This window comes from Leptidea sinapis, chromosome 15, assembly GCF_905404315.1.
Source record: "Leptidea sinapis chromosome 15, ilLepSina1.1, whole genome shotgun sequence".
Classification (NCBI taxonomy): Eukaryota; Metazoa; Arthropoda; class Insecta; order Lepidoptera; family Pieridae; genus Leptidea; species Leptidea sinapis.
In genome coordinates this window covers 11,006,761-11,031,116 of record NC_066279.1, presented here as the reverse complement: position 1 = coordinate 11,031,116, position 24,356 = coordinate 11,006,761, and the positions used below count along the sequence as shown (strand labels likewise).

The 24,356-nt window shown below is 36.0% G+C and overlaps 1 protein-coding gene across 1 annotated transcript; it reads right to left on the bottom strand.

Annotated features, from left to right (window-relative positions):
* Window positions 1-271: 271 nt before the first annotated feature.
* LOC126968499 (AP-3 complex subunit sigma-2) lies at window positions 272-23,771 on the bottom strand. The gene is made up of 6 exons (XM_050813576.1): window positions 23,536-23,771; window positions 15,130-15,221; window positions 7,385-7,496; window positions 6,662-6,841; window positions 3,363-3,470; window positions 272-2,665 (listed from the first exon to the last, which is right to left on the bottom strand). The coding sequence occupies exons 1-6, from the start codon at window positions 23,602-23,604 to the stop codon at window positions 2,651-2,653; spliced, it is 576 nt and encodes a 191-aa protein (XP_050669533.1). The 5' UTR covers window positions 23,605-23,771; the 3' UTR covers window positions 272-2,650.
* Between the last annotated feature and the right edge of the window lie 585 nt (window positions 23,772-24,356).

Sequence of the window (24,356 nt, the reverse complement as noted above, 5' to 3'; positions counted from 1 at the left end):
ATAGAGTGAACACTCTTCTGCAGCACAAAGATTTATTTTGGGCTGCATTGCCCCATACCAATTTATAATACGACGTTATATTATTTAAAAAAAAGGAATTGAGTGGTTTTATGAAAGTTTTTCTCACAACATAACCAGAGAAAAAAAAAACAAATTTATATATTATGCTTTACATATTCAAAAATAAAAATATAATGTAATATAAAAGCCTTTGTCGGGTGTGGGGTTCGCATGCGTTAGATGGGCGAAATAATTAAAAATAAAACAAATATTCAACAATACAAATTATATTTCTTAAAACATAAGAGAATAATATACATACTAATATGAATTATTACATATTATACAATAAAACATCAATCACTCTCGAACTTATGATGGAGCTGCTTTTACTGTCATTTAAGTTTAGAATTCGCTTATTATTCGATACTCTCCATAGTTTTGCAATATAAGCTTTTTAGAGGTGTTTACTGTCCCAGTACACTACGGCTGAGAGCGAACATTGACTCGATCAGACTTAGAGAGTTGAGTGCGCGCTAAGCACTTAGCTTCCATTAACCGCCGTTCCCAATGTTCAGTCTATCTCTTACTTGAGGTTTTAATCGTAACTGTCGTTGACTTTTCTGTCCCAATAAACTTATCGACGGTGACTCACCTTATCCATAGACGCTGTCTGTCAATGGGCCAACAATAGAAGTTTGTATGGGAATTGCGATTCACGGGTCCCAATATAAAGCGATAAGAATGACTTATCGGGTATATTGGTACAGCTTCAGATTATTGACAGCTAATTACTGACAGTAGAAGGTAATAATTTATCTCTATCTCTAGATAGATTGGGAACGGCCGTTCACCATAACGACGACTTATGAAAAACGACTGTAAGCCGAACGAAAAGGAGTTCAACAATTCCTTCTATCGTCACAACAGCTGTCGTTCGACGTTTTAAAATTCCAACACTGTCTGCTGTCACCCATAGATGTCACGCATCTCAAAATGCGTTCCGTTTCTCATAACAAAGAAGTTATCAAGTCCGCATTTCGCATAAATCAATTTTTGTTTTTTTTTTTTAAATACTGCTATAATTTAGTTCTTTACTTTTTATAGCAGTATGTATTTTCTTACTTTCTATTTTAAGAGTTTGTTTAATAATATTCCATCTAATAGGCTCCGTTAAATTGCTTAATCTTTTAAAGTGGATTGTGTTAAATTTTATAATAAACTCTCAAATGATATTAAAATATTACCTTTTAAATAATTTAAATGTATCGTAAAAAATAAATTAACATCTATGGCCTATTAAGTATTATGTGAAAGATTATTTGAATGATAAAGATAGTTGGAATTAATGTTCTAAATTTTGTTAATGAATATTATACCTATTTGAATGCTATTGTAACATTTGTACTTCATCCTGACTTGCACTAAATAACTTATAAAGATTTACAGTGAATAAAGATTTTTTGACTTTGACTTAATAATCTACAATTTTGTTTATCGACAGTGTACTGTGTATAATCGGATGCTTGATCTTTCTATTGGGCTATTTTAGCTTACGTTCAGCATAATCTCAGATGTCAAATGACTTAGATGAGACTTTACTTACGTAAAACACAACTACGCACTATAGACAAGTGCACTCAGCCTAAGACCGAGTGCACTTGTATGAGTCCGAGTCATCCGAATGCCTTCACGTGTTTACCTACACGAGCGACTAAGTGTACTCGGACAGTGAATACCCCATTTTACCTATACGCAATTTACGATACTATTCTACGTTATATTTGTCATTATTCCGCCATTTTTACCTATACTGCATACCAATGTTGCATTTCTTAAAGATAATAAATATTAATATTCTAATAATAATAATCATGCTTTGAGCTTGTTACACATTTTATTTAAATCTTAACAAAAATATCAAACTTAAAAACATAATTATTATATATTATCTTAAAAAACTGATACTGCCACAGAGCCATGCAAGGGCGCATAAAGGTGTCTACCCACTGCATAGCATCATATTATGATCGTGCTAGGATGATATGGGGAAAAAATATACTTACTTTACATTGAAAAGATACATGAGACAGCTTAATTTATTACAGCTTAATTAGATAGCTGTATAGTGTGTGTGTGTTTCAAGCCGTGACATATTCAAATAAATGTTCTTATATTGATAAGTATTCAGTGATATTCTCTATTGAAATATAAATTGCTTGTATTACAAATTTACAGTGAATTCAGTAGACCGTGTCTTGTTTTTATCCGTACCTGTTACGTTCATAGCACGGTCATGGTATGGCACGATGTAGTGGACAGACTCCTTTATATTAACAACATCCAATAGTTCGACCAATTAACGCTTACTCTTTTTCTTCTTCCGTTTCACGCGACCACTCGCAACCGTTCCACTCAAGTCCTGATAGCCCTGGGCACTACTGCTCTCATAATTCGGGAAGTTGACGCCGTCCGTTTGCTGATAGTTCTCAGAAAAGCTCTCGGAGAACCGAGCGCTGAGCGTCTCAGATCCGAACAGCTTGAAGTCCTGTTTGTGAATGTTCTGGTATTTGTCGTTTTGCGGATAGATCGATGTAAATAGGTTCGTTGCTATGGCAACCGGCGTGGCAGAATACGCCTGCTGCATTGGTCAGAATTTCAGGTCCTGCGAACCATTGGGAAGGAGTAAGAATTGAACCAAACAAAAACAGCATAGGTTTAAAACAAGATTATAAAACAAAAAACTGTCAAAAAAAATCAAATATTGCAAAATTAGCATTTAACTGACTTTCTATTGTTTGCCCCGTGATCATGATTGGAAAGTCAATGAAACGTCTAACTAATTAACTAATCATACAAATGCAGTATATACACTGTGTTAAAAAAGCCCTGTGCGACATTTGACACGGGTATGCAATAAAATGCGGACACACCACAATAAAATTAAAAATCAAATCCTTTAGATTAAGTGCTGCAGCAAAAAGAAAGTTTCCTATTAAATGTTTTCAAAAATCTTGTGAACCCCTGACTATTGCGGATAGCTAACATCAGCTGAGCGACGACTCAAACTTTTAACTAGTTAGGCATCCGGATAGCCCACAGACCTAACACCGCTATTTCACGTGGGTTGTAAGTGGGATATTGGTATTTCTCCGGGCATTCCGACCTAATTCGATTATGTCCCTCAAAACGCAACATGGCACACAAATCAATCGAAATGCGCAAGTACCTATTGGGATACTAATTATAACAAAACTGAAGATATTCAAGACTACTAGGTGGTGATGGGTAAATGATATAGCGCAGTTGGCATCTCATTGGGTGAATTTATGCCTAAAAATAAATGTCTAGAAAAGACTCACCTTGATGGCCTGCGGGATGTCGGGCAGTTTCATGTCTCTCAGTTGCTGCGGCAGGTTGATACTCTTCACTGCTGACACGGCACGAGCAGGTGCGGCCGAAAGCCCCGCCTGACACCATGTATAAATTAAAAGCACGCTTCTCACATTTGCCGAGCGCAAATCATCGCATGGCTATCAGTTTGTGATAATGTCGCCATTTGTGCACACATCAAATAATTCAGGCCAGTAATTTTATTCGCTCTGCTACAATTATCCACAACTCAACAGATGAACAAACAAACAAAGAATGTGTCATTCAGACGGTTCGCAAAGTGGTCGAAGCGCCTGGGGCTTGTGCTGCGTATAATAAAGATTGATTTAAGAGTGACCAATGAGCAGATTCGGACAAGGATAGGCTAAGGTGTCAAGTGCACAAAAACTCCTCCATGAACATTTAGCGGTCAGGAAGCTTTGATACCTCAGAATTTGACCGAGGCCCAAAAAGTCGTCGAACAAACTTCGTTTTGATTGGTGCCGTGAAATGGTTGAAAGATTTAAAGGGTGACCAAAGTTGGATTGACTGTTATGGTCCCGAAGTGAAAAGACAGTCTGCTCCGTGTGTGTTTTCTTTTCCTTCAAGTAGTTAACCAACTAAAGTGAAGAAAGGTGAACCGAAACGAACGAACCATGGGAAAAAAGATTGTGGCACGTTCTTTCGAAGGATAATTTATTACGCGACGACTGTTTTAGAGGATCGAAAAAAATTAACTGCAGAGTGGCAAACTATCAATTGTTTGTCTAGTAAAAATCCTTGAAAAAACTTGGAAAAATTCAGGACAAACCACATCGAATCCTTCTTCACCACGATAACGCGTCGTTGCACACCGAACACAGCCGAACGATCAACTATTTGGCGATGTCACACGTGAAATTACTTGGTAACCCGCCGTATAGCTCTGACCTCGCACCTTCGATTTTTATCCCCTTCGAAAACTTCGAGGATCAATGTACAATCAGCGTTTGGCATCATAGTTTCATCCCACCGTTGGTGACAATGATATTATTTTGTATTTTTGATTGCGCCGGACAAATTAATGGCCCCAATTGAAGAAAAATATCGTTACAATAAAAAGGTTATCTACTGCCTAAAGTACAATTCATGAAAGTAAGTCAAAAATCAGCGAAAATGCAATGCAAAACGCCTTTTTGTTCGGAATGTGTTACACAGGTTTGAATAACTCAATAATAAATGTATGTATATATATATCATAGATATGTTTTACCTTACGCTTACTTCTTCAGTACAATCTTCTTTTAATGACGTCACAAACAAAACAACCGGACCATCGTTTTGTCGTGTGACAACTAACGCACACGTCAAAATGATAGCCCGGCCGATTTTGTTTTGCTGATCCGAATCTTCTGTAGCAAACTGCAGAGCGTCGATAAAACCGCGGCGGAGTTTGTCACTTAGAACCTTTTCTGGCTTGTCGGCGCAGCAGCGGTAAGAATAAGCATGCTGGGATGCCGAAAACATGTCGCACCGCCAGCACCTATGCACATGTCGGTAAAAAATTATGCGGTCGCGAAGGATTCGAGTTCGAGTGGAGATTCTCTAGCTTATTACATTTATGTATAATCGTTGAAATGAAAAAAGAAACATATCGACAGCTTGAATAGTATTGCCCCAGCAATAACACAACAAAACACAAGGTTAAGGGATTGTGAAGGTCCCGCTCGGTAAAATGTAGAGCGGCCACTGGACGAGCATGCCGAGACGCGGTAAGCCCGATCTGTGCCGCTACGCCGCCGCGCCTGCAGAGCCAATCAGGAACGCTCCATTGAAAAAGGCGCTCGGTAAGCTTACAGTACCGCGTATACCGAGCGTTCAGATGTCTTACCGCTGCTGCACTGATAAGCCAGAAAAGGGCCTAAGGCTGCCATTTTGTCCAAACGTCACTTTTGATAGTTTTGATATATCGTGTTACATATCCGTGCACCATTACAAAATTATGTAAATACTTTAATATACCTAAATTAGTTAATGAATATAACATAAAACTAAAATCGCAATTTTTTATTATTATATATTATTTGTACTATGTAGCCTAACAGGATCATAAAATAATAAGTGCGGGGAAAAGTGCGTTTCTAGAAAATATAAGTATACCAAAAGAAATCAAATAAAAATCACTTTATTCATGTAGGTCACGGAAATGACACTTATGAATGTCAAAAAAATATTTTTTCTTATTGAATCTACCGCTACTTGGTAAAGGGTTGAGCTAATGAGAAGAAGAGGAGAGAAGAAGAAACTCATTGCCACTCTTTTATATCAAGATTTACATTTCCATCGATTTACAAATCATTTCAATTACAATATAATATGTAAAATGATGCAACAAACATACTCAAACGTCAAATAGTCAATGCCTAACACGAGTAAGTCTAAAAAGTAAATATAAGTTATTACAAAAGTTATTGAGTACAGTAGCTGCATCATCCACACAGACCGTAAATAAATAAAGGTATTTAAGCATTTTATATGCGATTATCTATATATTTAAAAATGAATTGCTGTTCGTTAGTCTCGCTAAAACTCGAGAACGGCTGGACCGATTTGGCTAATTTTGGTCTTGAATTATTTGTGGAAATCCAGAGAAGGTTGAAAATAAAAGGTGAATAAATAGGAAAATATGCTGCTAAATTAAATAAAAACAACAAATTTGTTTTTCCTTTGATGTGTCCATACATCATTTCTATGAGAGAATTTATTGACGCACGGTTTGACAGTTCTGCTGTGAAATAATTTCATTACGACAGGCAGGGTGCATATTTTACGAAGTAATTTTTGATGTTATGATATATTATTGACAAATTCATATAAAGACATTATTTTATTTATTATATACAGAACAACGTCTGTCGGGTCAGCTAGTAAAAAATAAAAAATATATATATAATAACTTTTAAGAATCTGAAACCGAGTTTCCGGCAACAAGATCATCCTGCCACCACAAGCAGCGCCCGTTCACGAGCATGACGCATGAGCCGGCCATCGCCTCCCTCAACCATATTTTAGGGAAGGGGACGACCCGTTCTATGTCGCAGCCACAAGCAGTGACATTTAAGCGACTTATATTAACTTTTAGAAATGTTTGTAATCCAAAATTAAATCAAGCTAATATCAGACTTCAAATAATAAGATCGCCGGCAAATTACTAATATTTGGCGTTAAAAGTATGGAATGAAAAGGAAAAATTTAAACAGTAATATTGAAATAGGCAATGTTTTTGATACTAATAAATAAACACACATACCTCAGCTTTCTGCATCTTATTCTGCTCCTGAAGCCTGCTGAGTATATCTGTCATATTGGTCTGCAGCACCATGCCACCCATCACCAGTTCATCGAGGACCTGATGAGCGGCGTCCGCGTGGAAGATCAGGTCGAGCTCGCAAACGTTTTCGAAGCATTTGTCCAATGTTTCAACGAACACCTTAGGATTGGAAATAATTTAATGAAATAAAAATTTATTTGTTTATACCATAACTTATTGCAACAACACTTGGCAAATGTCATGAAGATACATCAGTTCGTAAAGTAGCATTGAAATGGGGAGAAAAACTAAAAAGAAATTCCCATCTTTTAAATCTTTAAACAACTCATGCTATTATATATAATATAATACAATTTTAGGTGGCATAGGCAGAACCATACATCATTATCCTCTATATAATCTCCTATGCTTTCTGTCTCAATGAGTCATACTATAATGATATTTAAATAAACGTTATTTTAATAAATCATGCGGTATAATAATATGTTCAGTTCATTCATATAATATATTTATAATATTGTTTTCTGCACGAGGAATAAAGTTATTCAGGGATTTTTGTTTCGTTACGCAAAAGAAGTATAACTTGTGTACGTATATATTAGGACACTTTTTTCATATTATAGCGGGATGTAAACTATCGAATAAAAATATATATAATATATATACATATTTCGTATTAAAGATCAAATACATTGCACGTACCTGGATTAAATCAAGAATTCCCAGCTCACTTTCAGATGAGTCGACGCAAAACACGAAATATAATGTTGCGTAGTGGCGATATATCAACTTGTAGTCAGATCCACCGATGAGACTGAAAAAAGGAGTATTAAATGTTACACAGACACTAGCTGCTGTCCGCGAGACGCTATAAGTAGCAATACAAAGTACAGTTAGCGCGCGAGTTGAATGCAGTCAGGGTCTGGGGTAAAGAGCGCGACCATCTCCCCCGGCTGCAGTGTTGCTAGATGCGAAAGTTGAAAATGCGGTAGCGGTACTTTAAAAATGCGGATTTTCAACAAATAAAGCGGAACTTCTTGTTTAAACATTATATATTAACATGAACAATCGATAATGTACCTAACATTATCGATTGTTCTTTCTCCATAAGCTTTATTCTTTTATATGTTTATTCAAACTAGGAAAAGAGATTTTATAAATTAAAGGGAATATGTCAGTGATCATAAAAAAATCTAAGTGTTTAAAAGGAATTTTATTCTTATTCCTTATTCGATGGAAAACACATCCTCCGCATTGTCTCCCGACTCTTCGACCTCTGCTTTAATCTGTTTGACAGTCATCTTTGCCAATATGTTTGGAGAAGCTTTGAAATTTTTGGAAAAGGCCCTCATTTTTTCTTACAGCCTAGTCCGCCAAATGAACACCATTGACTGTTTGTGTAATTAGACAATTTCGCTTGTCAGTTTTTATATTATTTATTTATGAAAATTTCCTCTCATAATCTGCATTTTAAATAAGAACTGACAGAGCTGTGAGCGCGAAGTTAGGAAGATTTGAAGCGAAGGCGGTGTAAAAGGCGGAAAAGCGGTACATCTGGCAACGCTGCCCGGCTGTCTGCTCGCCTCGGCTCGCGCGCCTGCAGTGTAGTGATGTGCCGTGCTTGTCAGTTATCGCACGCTCGCTTTCCGTGGTATCGCGTTAATACAGAAGTTGCGATCCCCTGCTATTTTTTTTATTTTAAAAAAGACTGATCCGAGTCCATCAGCTTCCGTTCCAAAAGTAACGAGTTTTTATTCATGAACGATAAATGGTGAAAAATGTTTAAGACAGGCAGAATAAAAATTTGAGATTAAACTATTGCATTGTTTAAATTTATGAATACACTCATGATTCATGATCATCAATAATTATAATTAGGTTTTTTTTATGGAATAGGAGGACAAACAAGCGTACGGGTCACCTGGTGTTAAGTGATCACCACCGCCCACATTCTTTTGCAACGCCAGAGGAATCACAAGAGCGTTGTCGGCCTTTAAGGAAGGTGTACGCGCTTTTTTTGAAGGTACCCATGTCGTATCGTCCCGGAAACACCGCACAAGGAAGCTCATTCCACAGCTTTGTAGTACGAGGGAGAAAGCTTCTTGAAAACCGCACTGTGGAGGACCGCCACACATCCAGATGGTGGGGATGATATCCTAACTTGTGGCGTGTCGTGCGATGGTGAAATTCGGCGGCAGGAATCAGGTTAAACAGCTCTTCGGAACACTCCCCGTGATAAATGCGGTAGAAGACACACAATGAAGCGACGTCTCTACGCAACGCCAAGTGATCCAGTCGTTCACAGAGCACTGAGTCCCCGACAATTCGAGCTGCTCTACGTTGCACGCGGTCAAATGGATCGAGCAGATACTGGGGTGCACCAGACCAGAGATGACAGCAATACTCCATGTGTGGCTGGACCTGCGCTTTGTAGAGCGCTAGTATGTGGGCCAGCTTGAAGTATTGCCGTATCAATAATTATAATTAGGTTCTATAACTATCGCATTCCTGAACTCTGCATTCAACTCACGCGTAATCTGTGCCTACATGCCAGACTGCATCTGGCGTGATAATATGTAACCTAAATGCTCGTTCACAAAATATCAAACAGACAGCATAATAATATGCAAGTGTTCATGTACAAAATACAAGTGTACCGAAAGTAGCGGGCAAACTGGCGACTGACCCGTGCGACGCGTTCGCGGTTATATCACGGCGAGAGCTTCTGTGGATACACACTCTCAAGGTTCTTAATACAGATGTCACGCTCGATGACGATGGACGCAGAAGTAACTGATGCCACAAGCTTATTTTTGAAGTGAAACTTCTTTAGAATCGTTGTGATTTCAAACCGGATACAACGGAAAAAACATAAGTATGGTGTTAGTGATGTCTTTCATAGCGGTTGAATGTGTCATCCTAGCAACATGTACCAGGACTTCATATGCAGTTTAGAGGTTCATGCACAATGCAGGTTTCACTTCTGACATGTCTACTTTGTACACACGCAATTTTTTTTTGTTTTTTTAAATTCATCAATGGGTAATTCCATCAAGGTACAATACATTTCAACGCATCGAGGATTTTTAGTTAACTTTTATAATCTTTCAAACTTATATCCACAAAATCGGTTCTGCTTGAAAATATTCTAAGAATGTTCTTGGTTGGTAGTCCAGATTCAACTCATACCTATTGAAAGTTCAGTGCAGAAAATACAACGCAGAACTGTTATAATCGACAAGTCGCTCGCTACCGACATTTAGAAAGATGCGATTGTAGTGTCAATGCAAAGTCTCGTCTCTGTTCTTAGCCCTTTAATCTCGCACCAAGAAATCGAAGAACAAAGCGAGTGTTTTTTCGCTTTCTTGCGAGATTCTGGCGTGAATATGGAGCGGGACAAACTTTTAATGCTGTTTGTGTGTGTTCATGTCGAACTAGCGGCGGAGCGCACGATTCAATCGCAACGTCAGGTGCAGGAACCAGTTTGAACTAGTCGCTAGAAACGATAGCGCGATTTTATATATCATCTCAATTATTTGATCACGTCCGTTTCCATCCATGTCAGTATATTGAAATATAGAAGAGTTCATCAGTGCTGCTGATGGACTTTTCGGCGGATGATAGAAGCGATGAATATCAGCCACCACGTCGTATCAAAAATCTTAATTTGTCTACGTCTTCTAATTTAGAACTAATTAAAAGGCATAAAAGGCATTTATTTTCTCAAAATTTATTCCTTTAGAATTCTTTTTGATGTCATTTTCTTATACTACTAGATACTACTACCGCTTCGGAAACAAATGGCGCTCTGAGAGAGAAGAAGCGGCGCAAGAAACTCTCCCAGCATTCTTTTTTTGCGCTCTTTTCAATAAAAATATACAATATTGTACAGTCATTTCTATCGCTATTAAATAATCACAATCTAGTCCCAGGCTGTCCGATCATTTAGATATTCAGGGAGTAATAGGATTTACGACAGAGCCATTTTTTATAAAACATTTAAATTTATTTGATAATGCCTGAACAGTGGCTGGGACTTTATTATAGAAGTGTATACATTTACCCTTAAAGCTATTATGTATCTTAATAAGACATTTCCAACAAATATGGGTAAAAAACGTATATTAACGACCTATAGAAATGTGAGAAGAATGTGTCAAGATGACTAAACAAATCTGGATTCTTAAGATCATTAGCAGAGAGAACAGAAGAAAGTTACCAAATTGAAAATATGAGCTGATATCATTTATAAATCAAGTGAAAAGAAGGGGACCAAGAATTGAACACTGTGAAACTCCGGAGCTTATCAGATCTGTGTCGGACTCATATCCATAAATGACAACCCAACCCTTGAGAGCGTTTGGTTATGTAAGCATTAAACCAATGACAAAGATTTTCATGATGTTCCGTAAAAAATCGTAACATCGATATTTAGTTTTATAGTTAGATGGGTGAAGCAAGGAGTTTCTTCTTGCTATGTAGTGCATACGAGTGTTTATGAACTCTTAAATAAACCTTTTTGATCAGCGGTAGATTATGTCTTAACACGTCCCGCAAAAAAAAAACAATGTTGTGTGTGTTTAAGGAATTACGTATGTCATTGAGAAAAAACCGTAATTTCATGCAGATAAATATACCACATGGTAACATAATACCCATGGTTTTAATAAAATATATTAAATATGCGCTTTTAGAACGTTTCGTGATTTTCTATTTGGATAAATAGAAATCTTTATTACTAAAATGAAGTGAACACATTTTAGATGTCTTTTTGGGTATCCAATTAAAATCAAATTTTCCTGTCTCTCATTGAACAGATTTATGGATAAAGTATAATTCTTCACCAATTCTGTCCGTGGGAATCAATACGAGAAAGACACTAGCACGTAAACATTTTTGTTAATTAAGTAGGAAGAGTTGAAAAGATTCGGAAAAAAGTGAATATTACCGCAAAACAGAAAAACTACCGCAGAATATATCCTATCCCACAATAAGCAATTTTAAAAACCAAAAAATATTTGTAACTAAATAAATATTTTAGTTTTATACTAAAAAAAAAATAAAAATGTGCTTCTACAGTATGCATAATGCCATCCCTGAAATAAAATATATTTTTTGCATTTTTAAAGTAAATAGTTTACGTACACGTGAAAATATATTCAAATACCCTTGGGACGTCGATACTTATGATATTGCACGACTTTATAACACATGGATTAATGTTATGTGTTTTATAATCCCGTCCGATCAGGGGACCTACTCCTAAAATCGATATTCGATAAATCGTCGCATTAGTCGTGTCGAATCCTAGTCTTAGCTACATCGTATTCAATGTCGAAACGATGATTGAACGAACGAAACATTATTCGATATTATCGGTCCTAACCCTACTCTTAGTTGAAAATGTCAGAGACGAATATTCGAATTTCACAAATAATCAAACGTCACTTTTACGATAATCTCAACGACACCTTCGAGGCTGTCGATGCTATTATCTTTTCAAGTTGTATAGATATATGTATATACAATATACATACTTAATAAATATTATTGAAATAATTTTATGTGATTTACTATTTCAACAGGATTTTTTACTACTAAGTCATTTAAGTCATTTTGTTGATCGTTTGTGCGTAGAAATAATGCAAATGGCCTCTTGAGAAATTGGAAGTCGACGAGAAGGGTTGAGTTACTTTACTTTTACATTTTATTATCCGCAAGTTTTGTATTATTTATTTAATTTTAAATGGTCATAATATATTCATGACATATTTTTTTTAACATTTCCATTATGCGTAAATGATCCCAAATCGGTGGTGCAGAGTCTGGCATGGTCCTTAGCGACTAAACTATGTTTTGACTTTTGACACTTAACAGCGACACAGCACAGATAATGTTTACATTTGAACATATTTCATTCACACTAACTGTTAAAAACTGAAAATATTAGTCTATGGTAACGATAAACGATAAGGAATTCGAACATTTGTTAGAGTAGGATAGTTGCGATATATTCGGAGTATTATCGTATCGTTCCGAATGTATCGTTGTCGATTTTGCGAGTAGACCTCCAGAATTGGATCATACTCACTCGCCTAACCGAACTAATCCGGGAGCTGGTATAATTTGTAAGCCCTGCCAAATACGGGATACTTTAAGTTGTGCTATTTTTAGTTTTATATGCGTTCACTGACGAAACAAATACGATATTCTCGTATACAAGATGTTATGTAGATGGAATTTCGAATATGGATAATCAAACATAGTTTACTATTTTCGGTTACGGATGTGAAATTATTTCAGATTATCCGATTGGTGCCGATAGTTTTCCGGTTTGTCGGTTACGAAAATAATATGTACCCATATTGATTTTATTGATAAAATGAAATGCGCCATCTTGGATCTCGAAATAGATGTTAATATTCATTGACAACACGAAAACTTCGAAATTGAAAATAATAGAATGATATCAAATAACAAAAAAAAATATTTCAAAGAGAAAAAATATATATTTCCAACAAAAACATACGATAAAATTTTGTTTGATAAAATATTAAAAAAAAATACCACTTAAATTATTACAAAACAAATATTTAAAAAAAAAACATATTTCAAAGAGATTAATTTCAAAAACCATCTTCCAAAAATGTGTTTCAAAAAAGTATTTATTTAAATATACATATTTCAAAAACTTATATTAACAAAACACATCACAGGTAGTAATGAACCGTTTCAATTGCTTACAAATTAAAACAAACATGCGATAGCCCCTAAAATCTTGTCCCGAGTTGTTAACTAATAGGTCCTCAAGAATGCGTGAATGCAACTCGGGCTCGCCTAACCGCGTCTCACCCCCTTACGATTGCCCTGTCTAGACGGCTTCGTCGGACGACTATTTATATATCTCACACCGTGGTAATACTAAAACTACATAATACGAGTATTAACTAATACTAAATTGTTATTTAATATGTACGAGAAACGAATTATAAACGAGATCAACTTAAAAGCCCGAAATTTTATCGAAATGTCAGGCCTTTTGTCAGGAGTTTTCAAAATACTTAATAATAATCCATTTATGAGGCGTGCAATAACTATATAAAGTATTAAATTCACCATGCCGTTCTTTCTTTATTAATTTCGTGCACACAAATTAAAATTTTTGACATTTTAGGGTATGAATTTTCGAAAAAAAATATAAGATTGTCGTCGTCCATATTTTCGCGCCCGCACCTACGCGTACTATGGGAACAAGCGCTAAATGTTGTTCCGAGAATAGACTTAGAAAGCTAGAATATACTAGAATCTCTGAACCTAGCTGGAACGTGAAGTCCCCTCCCATTCCCCTTTCACCCCCTCGCGCTCGTCCTGTTGCGTCAGTACGATTTGCAGTTTCATTACCGTTAGATACATGTCGTTATATTTACGTGCTATCACTGCATTGTTTTTGAGGTTTTCATTGTTATGTTTTGACTTTTGTTTTTAATAGTTCTGTAGTTTCAGTTGTCCTGTATCGCTATCATAGTTCTACCACAAAAATAAAATTTTATTTACCTTACCCAGACTCATTCATTGATATTTCATCATTATTTTAAAATCATCAGCATGATAACACAACACCTTTACATGAATCTATAGTACTGACAAAATAAATCGTTGTTTATTTATTAATAATAATATCCTACCTAGTGATGCTTGTTTTGCACACCGAAAGAAAGCGACGATGTGACGTCGTAGCATACGCACTTAACTTATACAGATAACATTAAAAAAGTTCATTCAAATTAACTCTTTATTTCGTGGCAGTAATATTCAAAGTCTATTGTATACGTTCATTAGAAGCTCGGACGCGAACACGAGGCAAGAACATTTTGTTATAACAATTGATATGTATTTATTTAGCAAAATGATTAAAAACCTCAAGTTACACAAATTAGTAAATTAAAAGGGGCAATTACCTCAACTATGACACTACATCTTCTTATGTTTGGATATTCTGTTAATTGGACATTTTTTCAGTGGTACATTTTGTCATTGCGTGGCGTTGTATTAAAAGCGCGGTATAAAACACAAGTACACGAAAAGTCTTGGTCGCACATTCTTGGGACAAGTGTTAAAGCTGTTTCATGTAGGTATATTGTTTACAAGTTTAGTGCGAGCCACGGAAACATAAAACTACCTTCAAATTGTGTTTTTTTTTTATTATTATGCTTATGATTAGTTTATTTAGGTATTTTATGTTTTTGTTAACTATGCTAGCATTCTTATCCCTTGGAAAAGCGGTCTTCCTTTACACAAATTCTGCGATCTTAAAAGGGAAGTCCATCAAATTCTATTTACTAAAATGCTAAATAAATAAGTTTATGATTTTTTATAATTTGGGTTTTTTTTTTTTAAATGGAACACGGCAAACCAAGTGAAACAATATAACTTAATGAGGCACTCACCTGCCCCCTTCAAGGAAGTTGCAGACATTGTCGTCGCGCTTAGAGACCAATTGAAAGGTCTCTTTTATTATCTGTTGCTGCATATCTTCATTCTGGAACAGGACAAATAATTAATACTCATGCACTTATTACGTACCTAATTAGACTGAAGAGTATGGGTTTCTAATATGGAAATTTTTAAACACTTCCTTAACAACATTGTTAAAATATTTAGGTTTGTATTGGAAGTGTAAACACGTTGTTTACAAAACAAGTTGTTTATTATTTCTTGTAAATACCTACACTGTTCGACATATTCGCAAACAATCCTTACCAGTATGTATAAAGTCACATTTCAATAGGTTATTCAGTGACTGAGCGATAATGTGAACATTCTGTGAGATACCCATTATGAGAAGCGCTACAACTAGGTATAAGATTGGGTATAAATGTATAATTGGTTATCAGCAATAGTGTGTAACGAGTTACTGGTCACTTTACACTTAGAAGCTTAGATAGTTTTTAAGTCTAGATAGACGGATAGATTCATTATATTGGGTTAACTCGTGTAATACGTATCTTATCACGCACACTAAAGAAATAAACCTGGCTTGTTTTGATGCGTTGCCTATCAGCAAAAGGCCCAATCTACACGTTATCTTACTCTCATCATTATTCATTTTCAATGACGGCTTAACAGGTGTATCGTCATAGTTCTGCATGCTGTTGTGAATTTATTTTAACGATATCCCCAAAGGGGACGTCAATTGGTGGGAAATGTATATAATATAGTATATAATAGTATAGATAACCCTTTTAATAGTAGTAGAACTATTTCAGATTTGTTAGAACAGTATTGGTAACGTCAAGCGAGCTTGTCGTTCAAATGTCGATGACGCCCGGCTCTGATCCAGTTATGATTCAGTTAACGTCCCAGGGAAATAATAGAAGAATACCAATCTAGAGGAAAACCTGGATAGAATAATAATAATAGTACCGATGTAATCAAATAATGTCACAGCAGACCTGACAAACTGTGCGTCAAAGGTTTATCCCGCCGAATTATTGATACGGAAAAAAAAATTTGTAAATAATAATTAATGATCCTTAATATTTTATTAAGGATCACGAATCAAAATAAAAACTATTGCATTTCTCAAGTTATTTTAACACGTAATATTTGTATATAAAAATATAAAAGAGTAACGGACTAAGCGTAAACACCTGAGGGAATATTTTTCAATCTATACCTACTACCTACCTATATATAGTCGGAAATATAATACGAGATCAAAAATGTAAACATTGGTGTTGCCAATTACAAATAATAAACTTTTTCAGTGTGCGTGTTGAAATATACTAGAATATCATTTTGAAATTATAAGTGTAGTCTATATAAATATAATTAAATATTGCACTGTAACGTTTTGTCAAAGTCAAAAAATCTTTATTCACTGTAAATCTTTATAAGTTATTTAGTGCAAGTCAGGATGAAGTACAAAAATTACAATAGCAATCAAATAAGTATAACAATATTCATTAACAAAATTTAGAATATTAATTCCAACTATCTTTATCATTCAAATAATCTTTCACATTATAATAGGCCTTAGATGTTTATTTATTTTTTACGATACATTTAAATTTTTTAATAGGTTATATTTTAATTTGATTTGGGAGTTTATTATAAAATAAAACACAATCCACTTTAAAAGATTTTGCAATTTTACGGAGCCTAGTAGATGGAATTGCGAGTTTATGTTTGTTTCGAGTATAGACACTGTGTACATCACTATTCTTTTTAAATTGGCTAATATTTTTATGTGCGTATAAGAGGTTCTCGTATATCTACTGGCAGTGTACTGTCATAATATTTATTTCACTAAACTTTTCTCTCAATGAATCCCTTGAACGCATTTTATAGACTGCTCGAATTGCTCTTTTCTGCAGCACAAATATGTTTTCAATATCTGCAGCCCTACCCCACAGTATAATTCCGTAAGACATGACACTATGAAAGTAGCTGAAATATACAAGTCTAGCCGTTTCAACATCTGTTAGCTGCCTAATTTTTTTTACTGCAAATACTCTCAAAAATAATCTTAATCTAGCAAATAATCTCTAATATAGCATAAAAATATATATCCAAATATTTAAATGTAAATTTATTGTGCAAACTTTGTTTTGACACTATAAGATAAAAGCTCAAAACATTTGGCTGGTCTACAAAAGAAATACGTAAATGATGTTACAAAAAATCATGGTCGTAGTCACAGGTATCACTGGTCGCCATATTGTTTTGTTCATTCAGTTTCTGACGCTCATCGTCATTGAAAGTGCTCTTCTTGCTTTTCGTTTATATATTAAACTATATTTTAAATGTTTATTTAATAAACTTGGGTCAATGAAGATGTGTATTAATAAGATATAACTATACTTTATATATTGTATCTTATATTTGGAAAAAAGTGGCAACTGAATACTTTGCTTTTACACAATATGAAGATTTTATGATTACAGCTAATAATAGTAAATACTTTTACAGGTCACGCAACATCGAAAATATGATTTGATACTCAAATTAAAACTCCTAAATAACTGAAACGCCTTCTTAGACTGCCATACCACAGGCTTTAAAGCTCGAACCAGAAAAGGAAGGCGATATTAGGTATATCCCTTACAGGCAGCGAGGACGGTTTTGTAGATTTTAGAAGAAAAACACTGAAAATTCGTCCATTATGAAAAGTGGTTAAAGGGCATACTGCCATAGCTAAAAACCAATTGGGTATTTGTTTTAATGTCTCTTACCACTCCCGAAGGTTAGAATCGAACCCCACAACTGCCCGACGGAAAGCGCAAATTATTGAATAGCTCATATCAAAAAAATATAAATTATGAAGAAAATATGATAAAAGCTCAGTTCAGTTAATCGTAAAAAGAGAAATATTTAACTATCAAACTTTCGCTGTGGTGATCCCAAGCCAACAACGGGTTTCGCCATGGTCGGTCGGCAGGTGATCTTCTGGTATACCTAACACATAGATGGGCAGCGGCTATTGAAAGCAAGGGGGAAGGCCTGGCAGTTAGCCTGGATATAGCGAAGGCCTTTGATCGTGTATGGCACAAGGCGCTCCTCTCCAAACTTCCATCATTTGGGCTTCCCGAGAGCTTGTGCAAGTGGACCTCCAGCTTCCTCACTGGGCGCAGCATACAGGTCGTTGTCGACGGATATTGCTCGAACCCGAAGCCCGTGAATGCTGGAGTGCCCCAAGGCTGTGTGCTGTCTCCCACGCTGTTTCTTCTGCATATCAATGATATGTTGGACACCTCCAACATTCATTGCTATGCAGACGATAGCACTGATGATGCCGTATACACTGGCCATGCAGGTCTCTCTCGGGAAATCGTCGACCAGTGCCGGGAGAAACTTTTGTCTTCTATCAAGTCCTCTCTTGAGAAGGTCGCGGAATGGGGTAAATTGAACCTTGTCCAATTTAACCCCCAGAAGACTCAAGTTTGCGCGTTTACCACTAAAAAAACCCCATTTGTCGTATCACCGCTCTTCGAGAACACTTCTCTTAAAGCAGCGCCTAGTATCGGAATACTGGGTCTCGAAATCTCGAGCGATTGCCAATTTCGTGGTCATCTGGAAGGCAAAGCCAAATTGGCTTCTAAGAAACTGGGCGTCATTAATAGAGCACGGCAATACTTCAAGCCGGCCCACATACTAGCGCTCTACAAAGCGCAGGTCCGGCCACACATGGAGTATTGCTGTCATCTCTGGTCTGGCGCACCCCAGTATCAGCTCGATCCATTTGACCGCGTGCAACGCAGAGCAGCTCGAATTGTCGGGGACCCAGTGCTCTGTGAACGGCTGGATCACTTGGCGTTGCGTAGAGACGTCGCTTCTTTGTGTGTCTTCTACCGCATTTATCACGGGGAGTGTTCCGAAGAGCTGTTTAACCTGATTCCTGCCGCCGAATTCCACCTTCGCACGACACGCCACAAGTTAGGATATCATCCTCACCATCTGGATGTGTGGCGGTCCTCCACAGAGCGGTTTTCAAGGAGCTTTCTTCCACGTACTACAAAGCTGTGGAATGAGCTTCCTTGTGCGGTGTTTCAGGGACGATACGACATGGGTACCTTCAAAAAAAGCGCGTACACCTTCCTTAAAGGCCGGCAACGCTCCTGTGATTCCTCCGGTGTTGCAAGAGATTGTGGGCGGCGGTGATCACTTAACAACAGGTGACCCGTACGCTCGTTTGTCCTCCTATTCCATAAAAAAAAAAAAAAAACAACAACAACAAGTTATGCTGGCTGCGGAAAATAAAATTTATTATAAAAGTAACCAATTCCGATTCGTCAAAATCAAGCTCTTCAGACCCCGAATCAGAGATCGAATATTAATATGGAAATTATTTATTTTAGTGTTTGGTGACCATTATCAAATAAAAACATTTGTAATTAATTCATATATATATATATATACACATATATGTGTTATTTTTTTATGGAATAGGAGGACAAACGAGCGTACGGGTCACCCGCTGTTAAGTGATCACCGCCACCCATAATCTCTTGCAACACCAGAGGAATCACAGGAGCGTTGCCACTGGCGAGCATAGAGAGGACTAATTTTGACGTATAATATAAATAGCTACGAAGGAACGTAAAATACCCAGAAGTATTTTTGCATTTTGATTTATTTCGTTTAAGTTCGTTTTCCGTGTTATTTATACTTCAAGAATCAACTTAATAAAATACACATTTTTTTCTTAATAGTTTCCTATCGATGTTTGCTGAGGTTGTCATCACTAGTTTTAGTACCGCAGACTTGGCCAACAGCGCCAAAATGGCGAATATCAAGAGGTCAGTGATGCCAATCAATGTATAATATGATTTCTGATTTTTTTTTCTGTCTATATGTAGTGACCTGTTTGCATGTTTATCCTACTCTTCCATAAAAAAAAAACAGATTAAAATTGAAATGAAACCATGATACGGATTAGACAAAAACTTAGAATATGCATAACTAGCTTATAGACAATCTGAAAGCCATGCGTGACCAATTTTGATTTGTCATTGTGTGCATTAGCTAGTGGTTTATTGTTAAAAATCTAAGGAGCTAATGCCTAATGGCTCAATCAAAATCGGTTACAGTAACAATTGATTTATCTTATCTTTTCTATCTTGCTGTATCTCCGTTAGAGACGTTCTTTTCTCTCGCAAGCTTTATCTATACTATAATATCTTACAGTATACTAGATACTGTATGTCTATGGGTTTAGACATGGCGTGACACTGTACTGCGCCGCGGAGTAGCTGCAAATCGATACACTACGCCGACTGGGTTGACGGATCGCGCGCCACGCAATCGCTTCGCTCAAAACACCTGCGCGCATGTCGCTGGTCGGCGCATTGCGCCGTGGTCCATGGTTTTTTGCTGGAGGGTGTTTTTTTAATACGAATAAAGAATATGTAATTTAAATTAATACATTTTATTTATACAATTATTTCTTTTATCAGGCTTTATCTTTTTCGATTTAATCACTCTCAAGCAAGAATCGGCAGCGCAAGTAGATGTTGGATGCACAGATTTAACAAAGGCTTTTGACTTACGGCCGTTCCCAATATACTATCTACAGATAGAGATAAATTACTAAGATAGTACTACTTTACTATTACTGTCAGTAATTAAACCTGATAGTAAATTCGTAAGACAGTCATTGAAATTATGGATGAGAGATAATTTTAATAGTATCATTAAATATTGACTTTTGTGCTAGCGTTGAGAAATGTTATATCCAAGTAATAAATTTTCTCAGTTAAGAAACTTTTGTACTGCATTCATTATAGTACTTTGTTCATTGATTTATTACTAGTACAATCTGAGTATCCAACATCCAACTGCCCGTCTCTTTCCGAGAGTAAGAAAATCGAAAAGATCCTCATAATACAAATAATAATATGAAGTATAAATAAAATGTAATAATTAATCATCTTACATTCGTCTTAACCCGCGTCATGTTGTCGTCTAGGATTGGACGCGTGTTTTCGAGAAACTTCTTCGCTCGCACAGCCATTTTGTGGAATCAATTGCGGGCTGCAGTTTGGCGCATACTCCTTCCTACCTTAACGACTGCAACGCTTCTCTTGAACCCTAGTTTTGCGGTTGCCAAATCACTTCCCACCACTTGAGTCTTTTGGCCATTTGCCCACTCATAAAAAACACACACGCACACGCTCAAGCAATAAAAACTTCTGCTTGAAGAACGGAGTACGGCGAAGTGCACCCACCTGTGACATGCGCGCAGTGTTGAGCGAAGCCGCGCAGTGCTCCCTGCACCGCGGTGCGCCATGCGTCAACTTGGTCGGCGTGATTTATCGATTTGCAGCTATTGCAACCTGTACTATTATATATTCGTTGCTATTGCGCGGTGCAGCACAGTGCCACGCCCATATACTAAAACTGAGACCTAGATCGTACTAGAGACTTTACTTAAGTAAAAATTAGCTGTGTTAGCTTAGCATAATCTTTGATATCGTTTTTACAGTAATTTAACAGCTGAAATTATACTGAGCTTAAGCTAAGTGTTTTATCACACTCAGTTATGTTAGTTTCACGAAAGTAAAGTATATGAACAGTCTATATAGATCTCAGTATATTAGCGTACAGACCATTGGACAGTTCCCTAAAGGACCAATTTTGATTAGTCAATGTGTCCATTAGCTATTGGTTTCATATTCAAAATACTAGGAAGCTAATGCCAAGCAAGACTGATTCTTTACGACTAGTCAATCAAAACCATTTACATTTACAATGGATCTGTTGTGTAGTGTAGCTTCTAATAGAATTTTAATCTATGCTTCTTTATGGAAGAGAAGGATGAACAAAAAACAGTTCATCTTATGGAAGGTCTCCACCACTACCCACACCGACTCGCAATATCAGAGCTATCTTAGAAGTATTGCCAACTTTTAGTTAAGTTTAGGAGCACTGAGTGCTTTGCTTTGTGGGTATTAAATGAAATTGAAACATGAAGCCCAGCTATGTAACACTTATTGGGGTAGTTGTCGTGAGTAGACTACCCCAGTCGGTTGTTGCGGTTGCAGATATTTTGACATCCGCGGATATGGATGCAGATTATTAGATTTCACGATGATATTGCCGATGCTGATGAGGATTTCAGGACTTTAAAAGACATTTAAATTTTAAGTCCATGAATAAATGAAAATCATTAAAATTTTTTTGTTTTTATTACATACTAACAAATAAAACTAAAACAATTTATGATCGTATTTTATAGTTATAGCCAAGAAAACATATAAAAACTCATATATATTTATATATATATATATATATATATATATATATGACTTTTATTTGAAAAGCATAAAGAAGAAAAAAGAATTTTTCAGTAATTATTTCTAACAAATATTTCGCATTCAAATTTCTCTATATCATTTTTCTCCAATGTAAAATATGTCCAAATACTACTTTTTATGGTGGTGGTATTTTTATCTTTTTCACCTAATATAGATACACCCAACAAACACGATTAACAAACACTGTACTAAATTGATTCGCAATGCGAGTCATGCTGGTAACTCAAACAAAACAAACATAACCTGCAGGATCTTGTATGTCTTTCTAATGGTCAACAGACGAAGATATCTAGAACTAGCAACCACCCGCGAGGCACATACCACTGTAGCCCCACCCACTTTCTTTGCAGGTCTTTACTTGTTGTAGATCCGAATCCGTAATAGATCCGTATCAAGTGATGCGGATGCAGATATGATTGTCTGAATTAATAAGAATGTTCCACATATGCGGATGCGAATATCCGCAACACTCCTGGTACAAATATAAACTTGGGAATGAACTTCCTCATTACATTGGTACCATCAAAAATGGTACCACTGGTGATTCATCTAATATAGCAAGTGAGCATTGGTGACTGTCATATTCCATAAAAAATACAATTGTAAAAGGAATTGAAATAAGAGGTTTACCTGTTAAGATGAAAGGTTTTCAGCCCACTATCAGCAATTAGGTTTCTGCGATGAATGTTGAGACTAACACAAAGGGATTGAAGAAAATGGAAGATGTTACAAGTAGACTGGTTGTATAAGTAATAAATCATTATTGTCATGTATCAACTGTATCACTGTTTATAGTTTATGATGAAATTGTAATAGTTTTAAATTTTACTAGAGTTGAGCTCCACTGTAATGAACAAGCCAGGCAAGAATGACGCTTTCGACGGAAGCTCCGCGCACACCACACCTTTTTCTTAAACAAGAAAAATCAATAAATTGGCGCAAGCCGGCCTTTATTGATTTCCACTCCCAGACATGCTTATATTTTACATAGAGATGAATAAAAAATAACCATATAACAAAAACAGCAAAAATACTCACAAAATATTGATAGAACTTCGACAGTCTTGGTTTTCCATGGTTATTAAACACTAAAATAGCTTTTATCATTATTTTGCTTATTATATACACTGAGTCTATAAAATGTTGTACACAAATACAGTTTTGGTCATTCAATTAGATAATTTTTAGAATATCTAATAGGTGATAATAATCTGATTATAAAATGAATAAAATTTTGTATTCTAATTTGACAGTTGTATTTATGAAAGTTTATTTTGTTTTGTGAATGATTTAAACCCGAAAATGGCTTTATTTTGACAGAAAACGTCTGATGGAATTTGGTGACGTGACAATACAAATAACAGATTGTGACAGTTGTGACTTGTGTCTGATGTCAACCTTAAAATATTGACACTAGAAGTTTTTTTCTTCTTCTTCTTCATTTCGCAATAGCGTTTACTTATTGCCAAGACGTAAATTATTAGGTGATCAATGATCAAGACTTATTAGGTGTACAAGATGGTTTATTTGCCTACGCAATTATGAACGAGTGAAGTCCAATACACATTTCGATCCGTTACGATTCAAGGCCACCAATATTCGACGTCATAGCTTTACGGACATAGCATTTTTGTGTTCACTTGTTCCCGGGCGGCGCAGCGAGCGGTCGTTATCAAGACTGCACGAAGATTGTTCTTTGTGGAGATTTTGGCTTTATTTTATAATCAACATATAATGTTCATTACAGAAACATAAAAGGAAATAAATAAAACAAGTAATTAACATTGAAAATCAACAATTATTTTAAAATAAACCTATTTTTACACTTATTGTCGAATGAAAAGTCTGTGTGAAATAAA